The sequence below is a fragment of the Paroedura picta genome, chromosome 8 (genome assembly GCF_049243985.1).
Source record: "Paroedura picta isolate Pp20150507F chromosome 8, Ppicta_v3.0, whole genome shotgun sequence".
Taxonomy (NCBI): domain Eukaryota; kingdom Metazoa; phylum Chordata; class Lepidosauria; order Squamata; family Gekkonidae; genus Paroedura; species Paroedura picta.
This window is the reverse complement of record NC_135376.1, coordinates 66,207,918-66,225,169: the sequence shown is the minus strand read 5'-3', so window position 1 is coordinate 66,225,169 and position 17,252 is coordinate 66,207,918. Positions and strand designations below refer to the sequence as shown.

General features: G+C 40.7%; 1 protein-coding gene across 2 annotated transcripts in view; it reads right to left on the bottom strand.

Moving 5' to 3' along the window:
- Positions 1-17,252, bottom strand: part of PPP2R2D (protein phosphatase 2 regulatory subunit Bdelta) — a 33,353-nt gene that overhangs the window by 5,287 nt on the left and 10,814 nt on the right. For both annotated transcript variants that reach the window (XM_077350139.1, XM_077350140.1), the window contains exons 3-7: positions 8,475-8,572; positions 7,197-7,362; positions 4,581-4,693; positions 3,196-3,373; positions 774-938 (exon numbers count right to left, since the gene is read on the bottom strand). In XM_077350139.1, the coding sequence (XP_077206254.1) occupies positions 774-938; positions 3,196-3,373; positions 4,581-4,693; positions 7,197-7,362; positions 8,475-8,572 (720 nt within the window). The remainder of the gene's footprint in view (positions 1-773; positions 939-3,195; positions 3,374-4,580; positions 4,694-7,196; positions 7,363-8,474; positions 8,573-17,252) is intronic.

Here is a 17,252-nt window from a genome sequence, read left to right as displayed (position 1 = left end):
TTTAGTTGTGCTCTAACGCTTCTAAAACCTCACATTCAAGGAGGACTGACTGCATCAAATCTAGCACACACCGTTGTAGAAAGGTGAACATGAGAAAAGTGCATACTACGATTATTCTTGAAAATGGTCTTCAAGGCAATTTTGATTTGCTATTCTGGCAACTGCACACTTCTTTATTTATTGTTTAAATATAGATATATATAGGCTTGCCTTTCTTCCAGGTACCTGGGGCACAAGGCAATTAGCAGAGAATTTAACACAATAAAACGTAATTAAAACTTCACAGAACTAGCACAGTAATACACAAGATCCAAATCCCATCAGAATCCCAATTGCAATCTTCCAGTTCTCTTATTAAGTCCTAAACCAAAGCCAAACTCAACACACCCTGCTTGACCAGGTTATGCAAGCAAAACGAGACAAAAACTAGAACATGTTGAACAATGGCAGACACAATATCTTGCAAAGAACTGCTACGGAATCTATTATAGTGGAGAATGCATTCTTGAACCAAGGATTTGTGGAACAGAGGAAGAGATTATCTGCCTTTTCTTCTTAGATCCATTTCTTTAAGCATTCCTTCCTCTTCAATAAGGCGGTACATCTCTCTTAGAATTATGCCTACTGAACCAAATGTATACTTATCCTTGAAAGTGTGTTTTTGCATTAAAGAAAGCACAAGCAAATTTAGTCACTATTGTTCTTTGTTGCCATATTGGAAGCGTACCTATGTTATTTCTGACAACAGTTCATAAAACCCAGAAGCTACTTACATTTAGAATGTCTATCGCAGAGGGCTGAAGAACGCATGTCACAGAGCCGTATAGTTCCTTTGCTACTGCTGTAGACAAACACATTACAATGATGGGGGTGGAACTCTGCTGCAGTTATCACCTCTGTCAATTCCTCCATGTTAGCAGGCTTTATATCTACAATGTCTGAAATTTGCTTGTAAAGGTCAGAAACGTTCTGGAAATATGTGTCTGGGCATTTCTTGATGAGTCCTTCTAAAGTAGTGGCAATCACTAGCGCCAAATTTGCAATTACCATCAACCAAAGAGTCACATGACTACTACAGAACCTCCCCATGAGTCTTAACTATTTTAACTTTAATATTAGTATTAACTATTAAATTCACAGCTATAAATTACCAGATTCTTCTGAGCATGTACAATGTCTTTCTACACCCCTGTCGAACCTGAGCCAGCCCTTGTGTATCTATAATACGGGCAGGGTGGGGAGGGATGTCCTCTCTGCATCCTCTGTCTCCACAGAACGAGAGAAAGTCTTCCAGAGGAGAGGAAACTGGCTGTGGAGGAAAGGGAATAACTCCCCCCTCCCACACCCAAACACACACTATGGCAGCTTGCTCTTTTCCTGGGTGGTCACTGCAGTGGTTGATGCACTTTGTCTTCTCTGTGACCAGCTTGCTCTCTTTTTGGAGGCTGTCCAGGTGATGGGAGGAGAGTGTAGGAGCTGTGGAGAAGTGTGAGTGGGTTGCTGAAAATGATTGGCCCTATATAACTCCATCCCTGGCATGAGATTTGCAGTTCAGGGAGGCTTAGTCACTCTACAGCAAAAGCTATTTCATAGTGGGAACAACCTGCCAACCACAATGACCTTCCTCATCTTCCTGGAACATGGGGCGATTGCAACATTGAGGGACTGTGCACAGAAGAGCCAAAAAGAAACATGTCAAAGAGCCAACGAATATCACTATCCTAAACTGTGCTCAGAACTGATATTTGTAGCATAGCTTTTCCAAAAGCCGAATGTCTTATTTATTTACATTTTGATATCTAGGCCTCCTTTCCCCGCAAACGGGCTTAGGCTGGCTCACAACATAAAAATCACATTTAAAACATAATAAAACAACTAAAAAGTTAACATCTACTACTTCTATTATCTTTCCAAAGCAGCATTTCAAAATCAAAGCTGACAATTTATCAAACTGCTAAGAAATCCATACATACAGTATACAAAAGCGAGCACAGGTTTGTGGCCTGGTTTACACATGCAACACAGTGTGGTGGGTGAATGGGCTCTCTCTTTAGTCTTCTGGTCAAAGAGGCAATTAGCAGTAAAAGTCACATTCCCCCTGGTTAAAAGAAACAAAACTCTTTGCAACCATAAAGTCAGCACATTAGAGAGAGAGGTTCTAGCCTAGCTTTTTATAGGCTGTGTTAGTTGTTCAATTACAAGCAATTATTAATACAGGAGAACTCTGAAAAAGTGTAACCCCACACCTCCAGTCTGAAGAATTCCATCACCTCAGCCTTCTGCTAGCCTCTTAACTAGTTCATTGTGCTTTATTATGTAGCCCAGGCCTAAAACAATATACCAGCTGATATCTCCAACTTTCATGTGTTATTAAATTGCAAGAACTGTGGATATGAAGCTACCTCTTTCAGCAAGAAGCTTGTAGGAACTTCAGGGGTTAAGTTGTTCAGCGTGGAGTAGGGCAGGTATATGTGAGTATATACTCACATATACAGCTGGCCATCCAAATGCTCAGTAAATCACTGTACTGTCAGCCAAGAGTTACCAAATATAGCATTGGATATGGCAGGACATTTAAAAGAAAAATTTTAAAACTTGAAACTACAGCATGGGTCAAAAGGCATGAAATAAGTTTCCTAAGGAAGATAGGAAGAAAACAGCAGTCCCCATTACTCTTGTTATTCTGACAGAGCTGTGAACTTTGCATTCCCTTGTTTCAGGAAATACCCCTTGCTTTTCTTATAATGCATGCTTTGCATCTTGAAAAATCATTATACTAGAAGCCTAACAAATATTATTATTATTATTATTATTATTATTATTATTATTATTATTATTATTATTTTAATTACCCACCACTCCCAGACTAGCTGGCTCATGGCAGGTTACAAGGTAAAACCCCACAATAAAACACATTCATCCTACATTATTAACCTCTGGAGGTAACAGTACATTCCAAACCCAGTTCCCTCCACCCCTTTCCTCCCACTCAACGACAGCAATCTATGCCCTGCTGGGAGGGATAATAGGGGAGTAGCCTGATGAACAGATAACCCATATAGAGTAATATAGGTGTTTTGCAACCTACAAAACTGACCGATGATAGCCATTATAGAGGCAATTAGCAGTAAACATTTCTAGTAATCACAATGTTTTAAATATATTGCAACAGAAGAATAACAGCAAAAAGGATACTAAAACTTCTATCTGTGATTTCTAAATGCCACAGGTTGATTCTTAGGTCATCTGCGGAAAGGTACGTTTCATGATCACTATTAACTGAAATAGAGTTTATGTGATACGTGTGTGCATTTGCAAATATCCTTCGGGGACTTGCTTCTACCATTAGGTCCATGGGTTTCAAGATTGGCACCTAAAATGGAGAACATAATAAGTTTGTTTCTGAAGTTTGCAGTATTTAATAAAATAATAATATACTAATTGAAGAGTTACAACAGTGGTTGGTAATGTACTTACTCCTGCAATACATTTTAAATTTAGTGTCAAATTGTATTATAGGCATTCCAGGTTTGTAGGATTCCAAAATTACTAATCCATCAGTATACAATAAAATTGTATTTTTCAGTTTAGCCTTAATTTGTTCATCAAACATATAGGTATCAAGGGCCTCAGCAGTGAATTAAGATTTCTACCACAAGAAAGCCAAATTCTCTCATTAGTCATTTACAAATTCTGCCACATCTTTCTCATCAAAAGTCAACTAGCATTCACATCAACATTCGAAAAGACTGAATGTATTTCAGCTACCACAGAGATGCCTCCTCCCTTTATAAGACATCCTTGCACTGGTCATAAAAGTGTCACCAACTATACAACGCACTTCAACGTTCTTTGAGAAGAGGATAGAGACTCTGTACATGATAGTACCAATTCACACTTGTGAGCACTTGCAGACTTCATGTCTGCAATGGGGATCACTGGAAATCTAAATTCAATAGTATTTCAACCATAATGAATGCTCCTATCTTCTGCACTTTAAAGTAAAAAGTAATTTATAAAATAATGTTCAACATACGCCAAGCAAAGAGAGATGGCTGAATACTTTTCAAATGCTGCTACCATACTGTGTGCTAGTTGTTTTAATCTGGAGGACCACAGGTTGACTACCCCTGCTCTAGCACATCTAACAAAGAAAACTAAACACAACAAATAACCTATTTGTTCTGAAATTTTTCTTTTAGACTTTTATAAGTGACAATTATTTGAAGGAGAAGTTTATAGCCTGCTTTTCACTACCCTAAGGAGTCTCAAAGCAGCTTACAATTGTCTTGCCTTACTCTCCCCACGACAGCAACCCTGTGAAATAGATGGGGCTGAGAGAGTTTATAAAGAACTGTGACTGCCCCAAGGTCACCCCAGCTGGCTGCATGTGGAGGAAGAGAGGGGAATCAAACCCGGTTCTCTAGATTAGAGTCCAACATTCTCATATCACTAAAACACTCTGGTGTTCTTTTAAGAAGATAATTGAGAACTTTTTAACATTTAAACATCTAGTACATTTTCCCCAACAACAGAATACCAGGTTACTTAGATTTCATTGGTTCTAGATAGCAAGATACCCTTAATGCGGTGATTCTAAACGGATCCCGAAGTCTTCCATCTTCATCTTTCAAGTTATAACCTTCAGCTCTCTTATCCCTTTCACTGATTTTCCATAATTTAATAGTTTTATCTAAAAGGGAAAAGACATTTTGAAATTGTTCAAGTTATTTATAGTTATATTTGATTATCTGCTGATATAGGAAAGGCTGTGAGGAACATTCACTTTTTTACCTTCTGCAAATGCCTACATGTGGAATGAAGCAGGATTCAGCCTCCCCCCCCCCCCAGTCTTTTGACAAACACAGAGCATTTTTGCAGAGAAAAAGATACAGGCTTTCCCCTCACCTCTTGGGGATCCTTCAATAAGGGAAGAAAGAGAGCAAGCCCCTCCCTGCTTCTTTTCTAGTACCTGACTGACAAGGTAAGTCTTGTTTAATCTCCAGCAGCTCTTTTCTGTCACTGCTTCAGACTACTATGAAGCCTGGGAGATGCAAGAAAGACTGTTTTGCTTCTGTGCATTTTGTGTAATTCATAGAAATCTCCAGGGAAAATTATTCACTACCAGCAAACTGGCCAAAGGACTCGGGGAGCTCGGAGCACAGTTTGCTCTGGTTTTGCTCGTAATGGTAAGAAATTAACTATGCAATTCACTGAAGCTGCTCAGCATGACTGGAAATCTAAACCAGTGAGCACTCTGAGTGCTGAGATTTCAATAGGCATTCTTCTTATACCTGAAAACACTGCAGCCATAAGGCTTGCAAGGTTCTGTTTTGTTTCAAATGAAAGCTTAAATTTTGTGGCCAATAACACATTCTATTCTCCAGCAGAATCATAACACACATGCAACACAAGGCACAGGTTATTCTTGAAGTAAAAAAGAAAAATTAGGATGCCTTTTTGGGTACATGTGAACCACCCCGAGATTGCAGGGCTGAAAGGCGCGGCCTAGAAATAAATATGATTAATAATAAAATAAATGATTTGCAAATAAGGTTTACAGTATAAAGAACCATCCTGTTATTTTCTAAAAAGCCTAAGCTTCTGTGCAACTAAACTTGCAAATGTATCCACCCACTAAAAATCATAAAGGAAAAACCTCTAAAAGCTTCAATAGTAAGCTTACATTTCAATATTTCAAAATGCACACTTTTTATGACTAAGAGATTTTTCATATGAACTAGAAGACACTTTTAATGCAAACATATCTTTAACAAAAATTATATATATAAAGCTGGCATATAAATTCTGGAAAATACACTAAATTAAAGGCAAGGAACATAAAAACTTTGAACATCTGTTTGTATTTTTAACTTTAAGAAAATTATACTTTACCATATTTCTTCAGCTATTCTACCCTATTAAGACCAAAAATGTGCTCTCCAAATTATGAGCCACTTATACTCAAAATACGGTTTTATTATAAGGTTTTCTACCTTTGTTTTTCTTTTAGTACATTAAAAAACATAATTTGCATAGACCGATAGATTCAAAATAGCAAAAGGAAAACTAGTTTTGCTAGGTAAATATGCTCACTGCCCTTGTTGTTTGATAAACTTCTGGGGGATTTCTTACATTAACCAGGAAACTAACAGGATTACTTAAAAACCTCTAACAATAATAATGAGTGAAACTGAGAAACTCAAGGAATAATCTTAGGAAGGTCTTAGGAAGAAATAAATCCAGTTTTATACAGTAAGTCTTATTCCCAAAAATGGATTGCAGGCAAAGTAAACCTTCAGTTTCTCTAGTACTATTATCTTCTTAGGGTGAAACTGTCAATCAGCAAAATACATTATCAGTCCTTAAATAATTAATGCTAGCTTATATACTACTCAAGACAAGACTATAGTAAACTGGCATCATCAAATACATGGGCCTTATTTGAATACAACTATTTTGTGTATAACTCTGTAAATATTTAAAAATCCATTTACAACTGTCCAATTTTAATGAGATTGGGATGTGATTACAGGATAAATATAATTCCTGAACAAGCAACAGCACTTTTCATGCACGTAATCATGGCACTAAACAAGCTGTAGAAAGACAACAAAACCCTCTGACTTCCTTTACTTCCCTGCCACTCTCACATACAGAACCTGTTCTTCCATGAATAGGAGAACAGAGATCATAGTGGACAGCTTCATTAAGGTAAGAGGGCATGTGAAGAGAGGACTAGGGACCTTTCAAGAAGTACTCCGCAACAGTGTGGCCACAGATTGTTATGGGTATTTTAGAAAGAGCCCCCCTCCCCCCCATTTGCCTGTATGTAAGATGATAGGAGCCAGCAAACAGAACAGGACAGCCATACAAGTTGCTTGAGTGGAAGTACCTCTGCCTGGTAAGCAGAAGGTCCCAGGTTCAATTCCTGGCATCTCCAGTTAAATGGGATCAGGCAGTAGATTTTGTGAAAGACCCCAGACTGAGACCCTGGAGAGTTGCTGCCAGTCTGACTAGATAACACTGACTGTGATGAACTGAGAGTCTGATTCAGTATAAGGTAGGTTCATGTGTGATTATATTAGAAATTATGTAATCATTGTAATTATAAAGTACCAAGAAACCTAGATGTATTTAATCACTTCATTTCTAGAGAGCCTATAACAAAATATATATTTTATAAAATTCCTTACCATTGGTAGATAATAAGAAGTGAGCAGCATTCTGTTGTGGTAACCACCTAATTTTATTAATCTTTTCCTCAATTTCTAGACTTTTCAAGTAGTCAAACTCAGGTTCATGACTTTGAAAGGTACTGTAAACATTATACTCTCCCCTTGAATGAGGACGACTTTTATTCTGCAAGGAAGCAAAAACAGTATAAAGGAGTTCTAATGTAATTCGCATATACCAAGAGGATTTTTTAAGAAGTTACCAATAAAAAATGTCATGTAATTTTCAAAGGTATCGTGTTCATGACAAATGTAACATTTTAACTGGGGACCTCTGAGATCACAGCTCATTCTCTTAGCCACTACAGTATACCAGTGTAAAAAAGGACAACATTCTCTCAGAAGAACTCACTAGACACTCCAAGCACATGGAATTATTTAAAATGTTTACATTGCACCTTTCAACCATACAGAGTAAACACTTAAAATAACTGTATAGTTTTCAAGAACATTTAAACAGTTCTTTTGGCTTTGGTTGATATGTTCTCTAGAGATTTTTTCAATAAATCAGAGGAGAAACTTACTATATTTATACTCTGCTTTTACTAAAGAAATTTCATCTGTGGCTTCCTGTAAATCCATATTTCTCTTCCTTTATAAAGGTTATTTCACATTATATATTCACTACACAAATAACCACCTATGAACAGTAAAGAAGTACATACACGGTTGCATGTTACATCTGTTCTCACAGCACGTTTATTTGCCTACTTCTTACAGTGGCATAAGTAGTTGCACTTCTATCCATGCCGTAAAAAAGGGTGAAGCAGTCTCCTTGCCCCACCATGCAAAACTAAGGATTAATAGTAAAGAATCCCTGTGAATATTATTCTTTAACATCTCTTAATCATTACTTACACAATTTATAAGAAAGGTTGAATGGAATGGTTTCTCTACAATGGAAAGATTTCTCTACATATTTTAAGCTTACTTATGAATGAAGTAGGCATCTTCATTTCCCCCCACAAATGTCTAAATTCAAAGGTAAAATGCTTAATGTATCCTGGAAGATGATTGTGGCATAATGGCTTCTGGAGAAAAAACAATCATTCCCTAACCTGCCAAGTGCTTCAACTATGGATCAAATTCAATAAAACAGAATAGACTAAAAGCTATTCACGAACACACCATGGATTCAAGTCAACTTGGTGACGTGATTGTGCAATGTCACTTTCTTTAAACAAACACTTAGTAAAGCTGTGTTAATAACCCACTTTCATTATTTCAAATTGCACTGACCTCTGGTTCCCTTTGAAATATAACCACTCTACCACCTTTGTCTCCTGTTGCAAGAAGATCTCCAGAGTAATTAAATTCAACTGTTGAGATAATGTCAGCTGTAAACATAAAACACAGACAATCAGTATTAGCATCATAATGTGTAAAGTGAACTCAAGACATTTAACAAACAACTATGTCACATTAATGGTCAAGCTGATTCTTAAAACTGCAGCCATTATCTTCAGCAATGACTGCTATTTTTAAAACAAAAGGACAGTTGTGAAATAATATACTAGAACACCACAATAATTGTAGTACTGAGTCTCCAATGTTCAGAAACATTTGTTGGGTGGTAATCCTGATGTAGTTGCTTTACACAAACTGAGAAGCCACTGTATGGACACCATTTGGTGTCACTGACTGGTTCAAAATTGAGAAAGGTTGTATTCTTTCCCCCTTCCTGTTTAACTTGTGTACTGAGATCATTATAAGAAAGACTGAACTCAAAGAATCAAGCAATCAAGTAATCAAATAATCTTCAGACCCTCCTATCAGAAACTAAGGAAGGCCTAGAACAGCTGATTACAAAGGTCAATGAAGTAAGTAAGAAATATGGCCTTTTCTTAAACACTTAAAAGACAAAAATAAAGACCACTGCAAAAACAGACATGTCACAATAAAAATGGATGGCGAGGAGATAGAATGAATTCAATCATTAATTTTTCTTGGATCACTAATTGACATGAGTAGTGATTGCAGCATAGAAATAAAACACTGAATGGCTCTGGGTTGCTCAGCAATGATGAACTTGAACCGAACATGGAAAAGCAAGGACTTAAGCCTAACTACCAAATGTAGATTAGTTAGATATATCATATTTCCAATAGCCATTTATGGTTGTGAAAGTTGGACAATGCAAAAATCAGACAAGAGAATAATCAATCAATTTGAACTCTGGTGTTGGAGAAGGCTTCTGTGGGTTCCATGGATAGCAAGTCACAAACAAGGAAATACTACAGTGCATAAAGCCTGCTGTATCACTGGTAGGGAAAATCATGAAACTCCAGCTTACTTTCTTTGCCCATATCATGCAAACCAACTCAATGAAGAAAGCAATTATACTAGGATTTGTTAGTGGTAAAAGGAAACCAGGCTGACAGAGTGGTGGTTGGATGTGATTGGGGTGGACACTGACCAGAACACTGCATGGCTGAGGGAGGTGGTGTGAGATTGGGGACTGTGGTGACAGTCATGCCATGGGATCACCAAGAGTTAGACACGACTGAATATCTGACAACAGCAACAACAATCCTATGGCTGCTTTCTTAGGAGTAAGCTCCATTAAACAAACTGGTACTTACAGCAAAGCAAATGTGCACAGGATTGCACTGTTAATTTATGTGCTGATATGAAATGCAGAATTAATAAGAAAAAATATCCTACAGAAATTTCTTTCCTGGCCAAAAATACCACATCAACCATTGGATACATACCGTGAAGGGTCCTTCTCCCTGGGGTATAAGAGGACATGTTGTTGGGTGAGTTTCCACCGCTGGGTAATGGGAGATAGGAACTTCAAAGTTCTTCTGGCCACTAGATGGAACTCACCCCCTCCCTTCCTTAGTTTGGCCACTCCCATAGCAAATTATGTACTATATATAAACGCAACTCAAATTCCATGGGAAAGGGGCCCTTCACAATACGTATCCAATGGTTGTTCTCCCCCTGGGGTGAGGGCATCTTCTTGGGACCTCCCAAAGCTGCATCCCACTTAGGGTGGGCCATCATCTTCCTTCCTGATTACCTGTTGCAAAACTATCTGGCTGAAAGTTGCCTCTGCTGAGCTGTAGACATCAATCTTGTATTGCTGGAAGGGTTGATGGATTTGCCCACGTGGCTGCCCTGAAAATTTCCTGTACAGAGGCTCTGCTGAATAAAGCTGCTGATGTAGCTGTACTTCTCACTGAATGAGCTGTTATCCTCGCAGGAAGAATTAGTTTCTGTGCCTATATGCTTCCTGCTCTTAGGCACCACCCTATCGCTACGCTGGACATCTTTGAACCTTCACTTGGCTTCGGTATGGACACAAATAACGCTTCTGATTTTCTGATACTTTCCGTCCTTATCAGTAATGCCTTTAGAGTTTGTCTTACATCCAGAGTATGCCATAAGATTTCCGTTGAAATGTACTGGTTTTGGACAAAAGGATGGTAGAATGATGTCCTGGTGACATCATCATGAAAGGATGACAACACCTTTGGCTTCAAGGTTGGATCCACCCACAGGATTACCTTATCCTTATGGAACACACAAATTTCTTTCTTGATGGATAGAGCTGCAAGTTCCGAAATTCTTCTGGCTGATGTCACAGCTATTAAGAATATGATTTTCATCCTTAAGTGTTTTAAGGAAGACTCCATTATCAGCTCTAATGGTGATTAAATCAGACCTGTCAGAATTTTATTTAGGCTCCAGGTGGGGAACCTATGCTGTGGTTCCTTCTCCTGAGCTGCCCCTTTCAGAAATCTGGTAGCATGTGGATGCTTTGACACAGGTCTCCCCTTAAAGTTGGGATATACTGATACCAGTGTCGCCACCTGTCTTCTCAGGGTGGCTACCTTCATCTTCTGTGCTAGTCTGCCTTGTAGAAATTGCAGGATGTCTCTAAGTTTTAGAGACATGTGATATACTTTCTTCTGCCTACAGCACCTAACAAAGGATTTGCAAGTCGTGTTCTATATTCTGTTTGTTGATTGCTGCTGAGAAGACATCAAAGTGTGAAGCACCTCACTGCTGTAGCCCTTTATAATTTGTTGCTTCCGCTCAATATCCAGGTGATCAGTTTCAGCCATTATGGATACGGGTACCACATTGTGGGCCTGAACTGGAATCCTGATTGCGGGTTGCAATGACAACCTGACTAGTATTGAAAACTACGGCCATCTTGGCCATGCTGGGGCTATTAGTACTGCCTCTGCTTTTCAGCTTCTTATTCTTGTAAACACTCAAACAAGAAGCAGCGGAAAAGTGCACACAAAGACTTTCACCCATGGTGCCATTAGTGCATCCATGTTGAATGCTGCTGGATGAAAGTATCTTGACATGAATCTCTGGGTCTGCCTGTTGAACAAAGCTGCGATCAGATCTATCTCTGGTCTTCAGAAGTGACATGCCACCCGATCAAAAAGCTCTGGTTTCAGTTGCCACTCTGAGGTCTAAATCATTGTCCTGCTTAGCCAATCTGCCCAGATATTTTTCTGTCCAAGAATGTGTTTTGCCCTTAGTGACAGCAGGTACCTCTCTTCCCAGTGAAGTACCCTCAGTGCCTTCTTGTGCATGCTGGATGACTTACAGGCTCCTTGGTTGTTTATATATGCCTTGGTGGCAGTATTGTCAGTTGAAATTAATATATGTTTTACCTCTTGCTTTAAGTGGATCAGGGCCAGAAACACCACCCACATCTCCAGAACATTTATTGGCAGTTGAGACTCTTGGAGCAACTCCTTTCCCTGCATTGTTTTTCCTTCTAGGGTGGCTACCCAGTCTGACAGGCTGGCATCTGTGAATACCTTCAGGCGAATGAACATCTTCCCTTGTCTTAGGTTCTCTTTTCTTGTCCACCAAGTGAGGTTTCACTTTATTTCCAGGGGAACTACAAGATTCTAATCCCTCGTGTGTGTGATGTCGTTTTTGAAGGCTTTCAGAAAGTTCTGTAAAAGTTGAGAGTGAGCCCGACCCCACTCTACTGTGTTAGGTTTGAAATCAATGTGCCCATCTTGCTCTTGATCACCTGATTAGCCAAGGTCTTGATTTTCTGTATCTTTTTGTCTGTCATGTAAAAACAGGTCTTTCGTGTATCTATCTCTACCCCAAGATGTTATAGTGACTGAGATGGTGTCAGTGACCTGTTCTGAATGTTGAGTAGAAACCAGCAACCTTGTAAGGTTTCCATGGCCTTCTTGGTGTGACTCATGGCTTGTTCTTTGGATTCCACCTGCAGTAACAAGTCGTTGAGATACGGACTAATGCGTACCCCCTGACCTCTGAGCAGAGCTACTGGTGTAATAAGCATCTTTGATAACACCCTAGGTACTGTTGTGAATCCGAAAGTAATGCTCTGAACTGATAGTGACTTGTTCGTACACAGAAGCGTAGGTATTTCTTGTGTTCCTCCAGAATCAGGACATGGAGATATACCTCCATAAGGTCCATGGACATCAGATATTTTCCTTTGAGTAGGGCTTGAGTAGAGATCGATTTTAACATTTCCATAAGAAATCTGTACGTACATGTTGGGAAATTTTAGGTCCATGGCTGCTCTCCAATCTCTGTTTGCCTTGGGTACTGTAAAGAAGTCTGAGTAGACCCCCATCTTTTCTGTTGGTGATACATGTTCCAGGTTGGGCAGACATGCTTCCTCACATGACCCTTCCTGCCCAGCCACAGGACCTCCATCTTTTACGGACTGAGCTTCAGACAACTCTGCTTGAGCCACCTCATCACTTCTTCCAGGCAGCTGGCTAATGTTTCTGGGAGAGAATCAGGGCAGTCATCCATCAAGAGGAAGAGCTGGGTGTTGTCCATATATCGGTGACAACTCAGCCTGAACTTCCATACCAGCTGGGCAAGAGGGCGCATGAAGATGTTAAATAGGAGGACCGCTCCTTGCAGGACTCTGCATGTGAATTGGTGGCGGCTTGAAGATTTCTCTTCTAGTGCTAACCTCTGTCCACGACTCTGGAGAAAGGAGATCAGTCATTGAAGTGCTGTCCTCCAAATTCTGGTGTCAGCGAGATGAGCTAGAAGTCTTTTAGTCCCTCATTTGTCTCAGCTATAACACCACAGAAAGGAGAGGAGAGACAATAGGGACTGAGATAAAAATATAAGAGAAAAAAGTGGAACTACTTGCAGCTGTAGTACTCTAGTTCTGCATCTCCTACAAAAAGCCTGCTCTCGATAAGGCAGGAAATGAATTGTAGGGTGCTGGACACCAGAAGTCTGAAATTAAGATCTGTTTCATTGACTGCTTGATAAGAATCACCTGTGCTAAGATGCCACCTCCCCAGTAAGAAGCACCCCTTCCAAACAGAAAAAGCTCAACCTTCTATTTACATAGATCATTTATTACAATTATTCATTTTTATTTGACTCTTATGCATTTCTATGCAAAAGGTGCCCAATATGTCTCACTCCCAAATAATACAATCCACTAAAAAATTATAACTTTGGGACATGCTATTAGATGGATCTGGAGTGATAAGTGGCATGAATTATTAAAGGTTTTATAGAAGGAAGGTGACAAACTTCAAAACTGGCTGTCCAGGGTATTGTGACTCCTTGCAAGGAAGTTAAGCATCAGCTTTACAAGCCTATCTTCTCTTGAACAAATGGATTTCCAACATTGGCTAAAACCTTTTAAAATACTTACCGTATTTGCCGGCGTATAAGACGGCTTTTTTCCTCTGAAAAACATGCCTCCAAGTGGGGGGGCCGTCTTATACGCCGGGTGCTCTTCTGGCGAGCCGCAAGCGGCGGCAAGCGGCGAGCGGCGGTGGGCGGCGGCGAGCGGCTCCCCCCCACTGGGTGAGCTGCGCCGGCGGGCGGCGAGCGGCGAGCGGTGGCGGGTGGCGGGGAGCAGCGAGCGGCTCCCCCCCACTGGGTGAGCAGCGCCGCGGGCGGCGGGCGGCGAGCGGCAGGCGGCGAGCGGCTCCCCCCCCCACTGGGCTCACTCAATATTTTGAGTTGAAATGTTGGGGGGTCGTCTTATACGCCCAGTCGCCTTGTACGCCGACAAATACGGTAGTTACCTTAAACAGTTTATGACTAAAATGTAGCAAACACCACACATGGGGACATTCAAAACACTGCCCAAGAAGAAAATATTTTTGCAACAGATTTTGGTTGTTTGTTTTCACTGACCCTATGTTTGTTTGTTTTCTTGGTAATTTATCTATCAAATGTTACTGCATTTGTTTCCTCCCTTGGTCCTCACACGATTATGCATTTCATGTGAACAGCCACAGCCACACTATCAGAGATTGAACATAATCATCAGACCGATTCAAATCACTTAGCATTTTGAAAGCAGTAGCATTCTTGAACTCTACTGAGAAAACACAATGGAGAAAATTTGAACGCACCTGTAGTGCTTTATATGAGATACCGAATTACTAGACACCAGTGAGGTAAAAGTCATTTGCAGGGGTGGGAAGAAATAAGATATTATAAAACGAGTCCAATAAGGCAGTGGTCCCCAACCTGCGGCCGGCGGCCCAGTGCCGGGCCGCTAAGGCCATGGCGCCGGGCCACAGCTCTCTCTCCCCGCCCCCCCGTAAAAAACTTCCCAGGCCGCAAGCTTGCGGCCTGGGAAGCTTCTTACTGCGGGAGGGCGGGGAGAGGGAATCAGGGCTGGGCCGCGCATTTGCGCGGCCCGATGCGGGGCATGGCCCGTGCGGGTGCGGCCCGATGCGGGCGTGGTCCGCGTGGGCGCGGCCCGATGCCCTGCCGGTCCCCAGCCTCAGAAAGGTTGGGGACCACTGCAATAAGGCCTTTAAGACCAACAAAGATTTATTCAAGGTGTGAGAGCTTTCAAGTGAAGGCACTCTTCCTCAGACTTTAAATTTAAATTTGAAGTTAAGGATGGGCACAAATCAGCTCATAACCCAAAATTTGGCATGAACCTGGGAAGCTTTGGAGCCCCTGAACCAATGTTTGGGAAAGTAAGAACATTTATTGAACTTTTGTCATATTTGGGGCCAACTGAGCGAAGCACAGTCTGCAGCTGAGCTGTTAGGTTTAAATGGCTACAAGCCATTTCAGCAGTCAATTTCAGTCATCCCCCTGGTTTCAAGCTACTAGCCATTTAACCCTTCCCAGGTAAACCCCCCCCCCCACATGGCTGGGAGAAAGGGAAAACTCACTGGACTGGCTCAGATGGGGGCCTTCTGTCTTTGTTCAGGGACTGCCAGAACTGAGCCAGACTTTTTGGGTTTATGCCCATCCCTATTTAAAGTGATGGAAGAAGATCAAGAATGTAAAGGCTAATTTGTCGCAATAAATAATCTTAGAACAAAAAGGACTTTCTCAGATTTCACTTGTCCATGTGGCTCATCTGTTGCAAACACATCAAGACTTTCCCACATTTAGCCTGCTATCGCAAACTATGTACTAATCAGTCTCATCACTACTGAAACAATATTCTCATATTACCCATCTTTCTCCAATGCCTGTCAACCCTAGTGTTCAGTGGTCCTTGCAGGTGTGTTCAGAATAAAAGCATGCTAATAGCATGCAAAATAGTCAGTGCAAATGCATAAGTATTTATAATTATAAAATTATATAACAATAAAAGGCAAATACAGCCAAACAGGGTAGATGATAGGGTAAAATAGGTTAATATTATAAACTAAAATAGGGTATAGTATTTATAATTATTTTACCATGAAACAATAATTGTACTTTCCACAGGAAAACAGATATTCAGCTTAGTAGCATCATTTGAGAGAAAGAGAATATACAATACATCTGTAGGTTATCAGGAAGGAACAAGAACATCTCTGCACTAGGAATTTTAAATATATAGAGGAGTCTGGGGACAGTGTAGTTTTTAGTACTCTCAATGGTTAAAGTACCTATCTGAAATTCTGGTCCAAATTGTGGAATGATGTTCTGTGTAAAAAGTTACAACTTTATCTTGTTAATGCCAGATAGTACATGTTTTAAGTTGCACACTCTGAATGCTGAGAGGTTAAACTAAAGCTACCTGTCCAAGAAGTTGAAAGGTTGCACATCAAGTTTTTAGCCTCCTGTCTGCCAGACTAGCAAGATGCCAATTTGTATATAAGAGCCAACAGAACAAAAGGGATTTTCCTATGGCACCAGGACCTGCACATGAACAATTAAAATGCAGAGAACTTTCTGGAGTCTGGCTTATAATGTAATCAGGTAAGATGGGAAGGAACCATTTGTTAAAGAGAAGTCTGAGAAATTTTGAGTTTGACGGGGCAGGGGGTAGAAAGCATCTTCTAAGAAAGATTGTGAAATATGCAGGGCTAAACCTGGACTGGAACAGACGTCGCATAACTCTCAGGCTTATTCTGTCTACTTAATTTACCACCACAGAGTATAAACTTTAGACCTATGGAGACAATTTTTGGTCAATTATATACTTTTCCTGTTTTGTAACCAAGGTCTAAAAGAAAAACTAAAGCTTTTCTGAAATTGGTGTTCTGGTGACCTACCTGCATCTACATGATCAGTGCCTACCAAGTACAAAGAAAAGGTGGGAAGATATCTACGTGTTTCTTAATTAATCCAGTAAGTGGAATCTTAAAAGGCCTCTCCTATACCCTTACTTGAAAGAGTATTCTATAAGGCGGTGGTCCCCAGTTACTGGGCCGCGCCCCGGTGCCGGGCTTTGAAGGCCCCGGCACCAGGTCACGGCTCCCTCTCCCCGCCACCCCAGGCCGCAAGCTTCTTTTTGCGGCAGGAGGGGGGAGAGGGAAGTGTGGCTGCATGCAGGCTTGCGTCATGCATGGCCCGGCCACACATGCGCATTTGCGGCCATGCATGCGTGAAACTGTCACGCATGCACGCATGTGGTCACACATGGCACAAATGCACACGTGCGGCCGCCGGATCGCCCTCCCACACCCACTGTCCACAGCCTAAAAAAGGTTGTGGACCACTGCTATAAGGCACATATAGAGTGTCTAAGTACTTCATCTGGTTGAGGCAATAAAAAGCATTCTCATACCTACTGGAAGCGGTAATGGAATAAAACAGGGGAGGTGAACT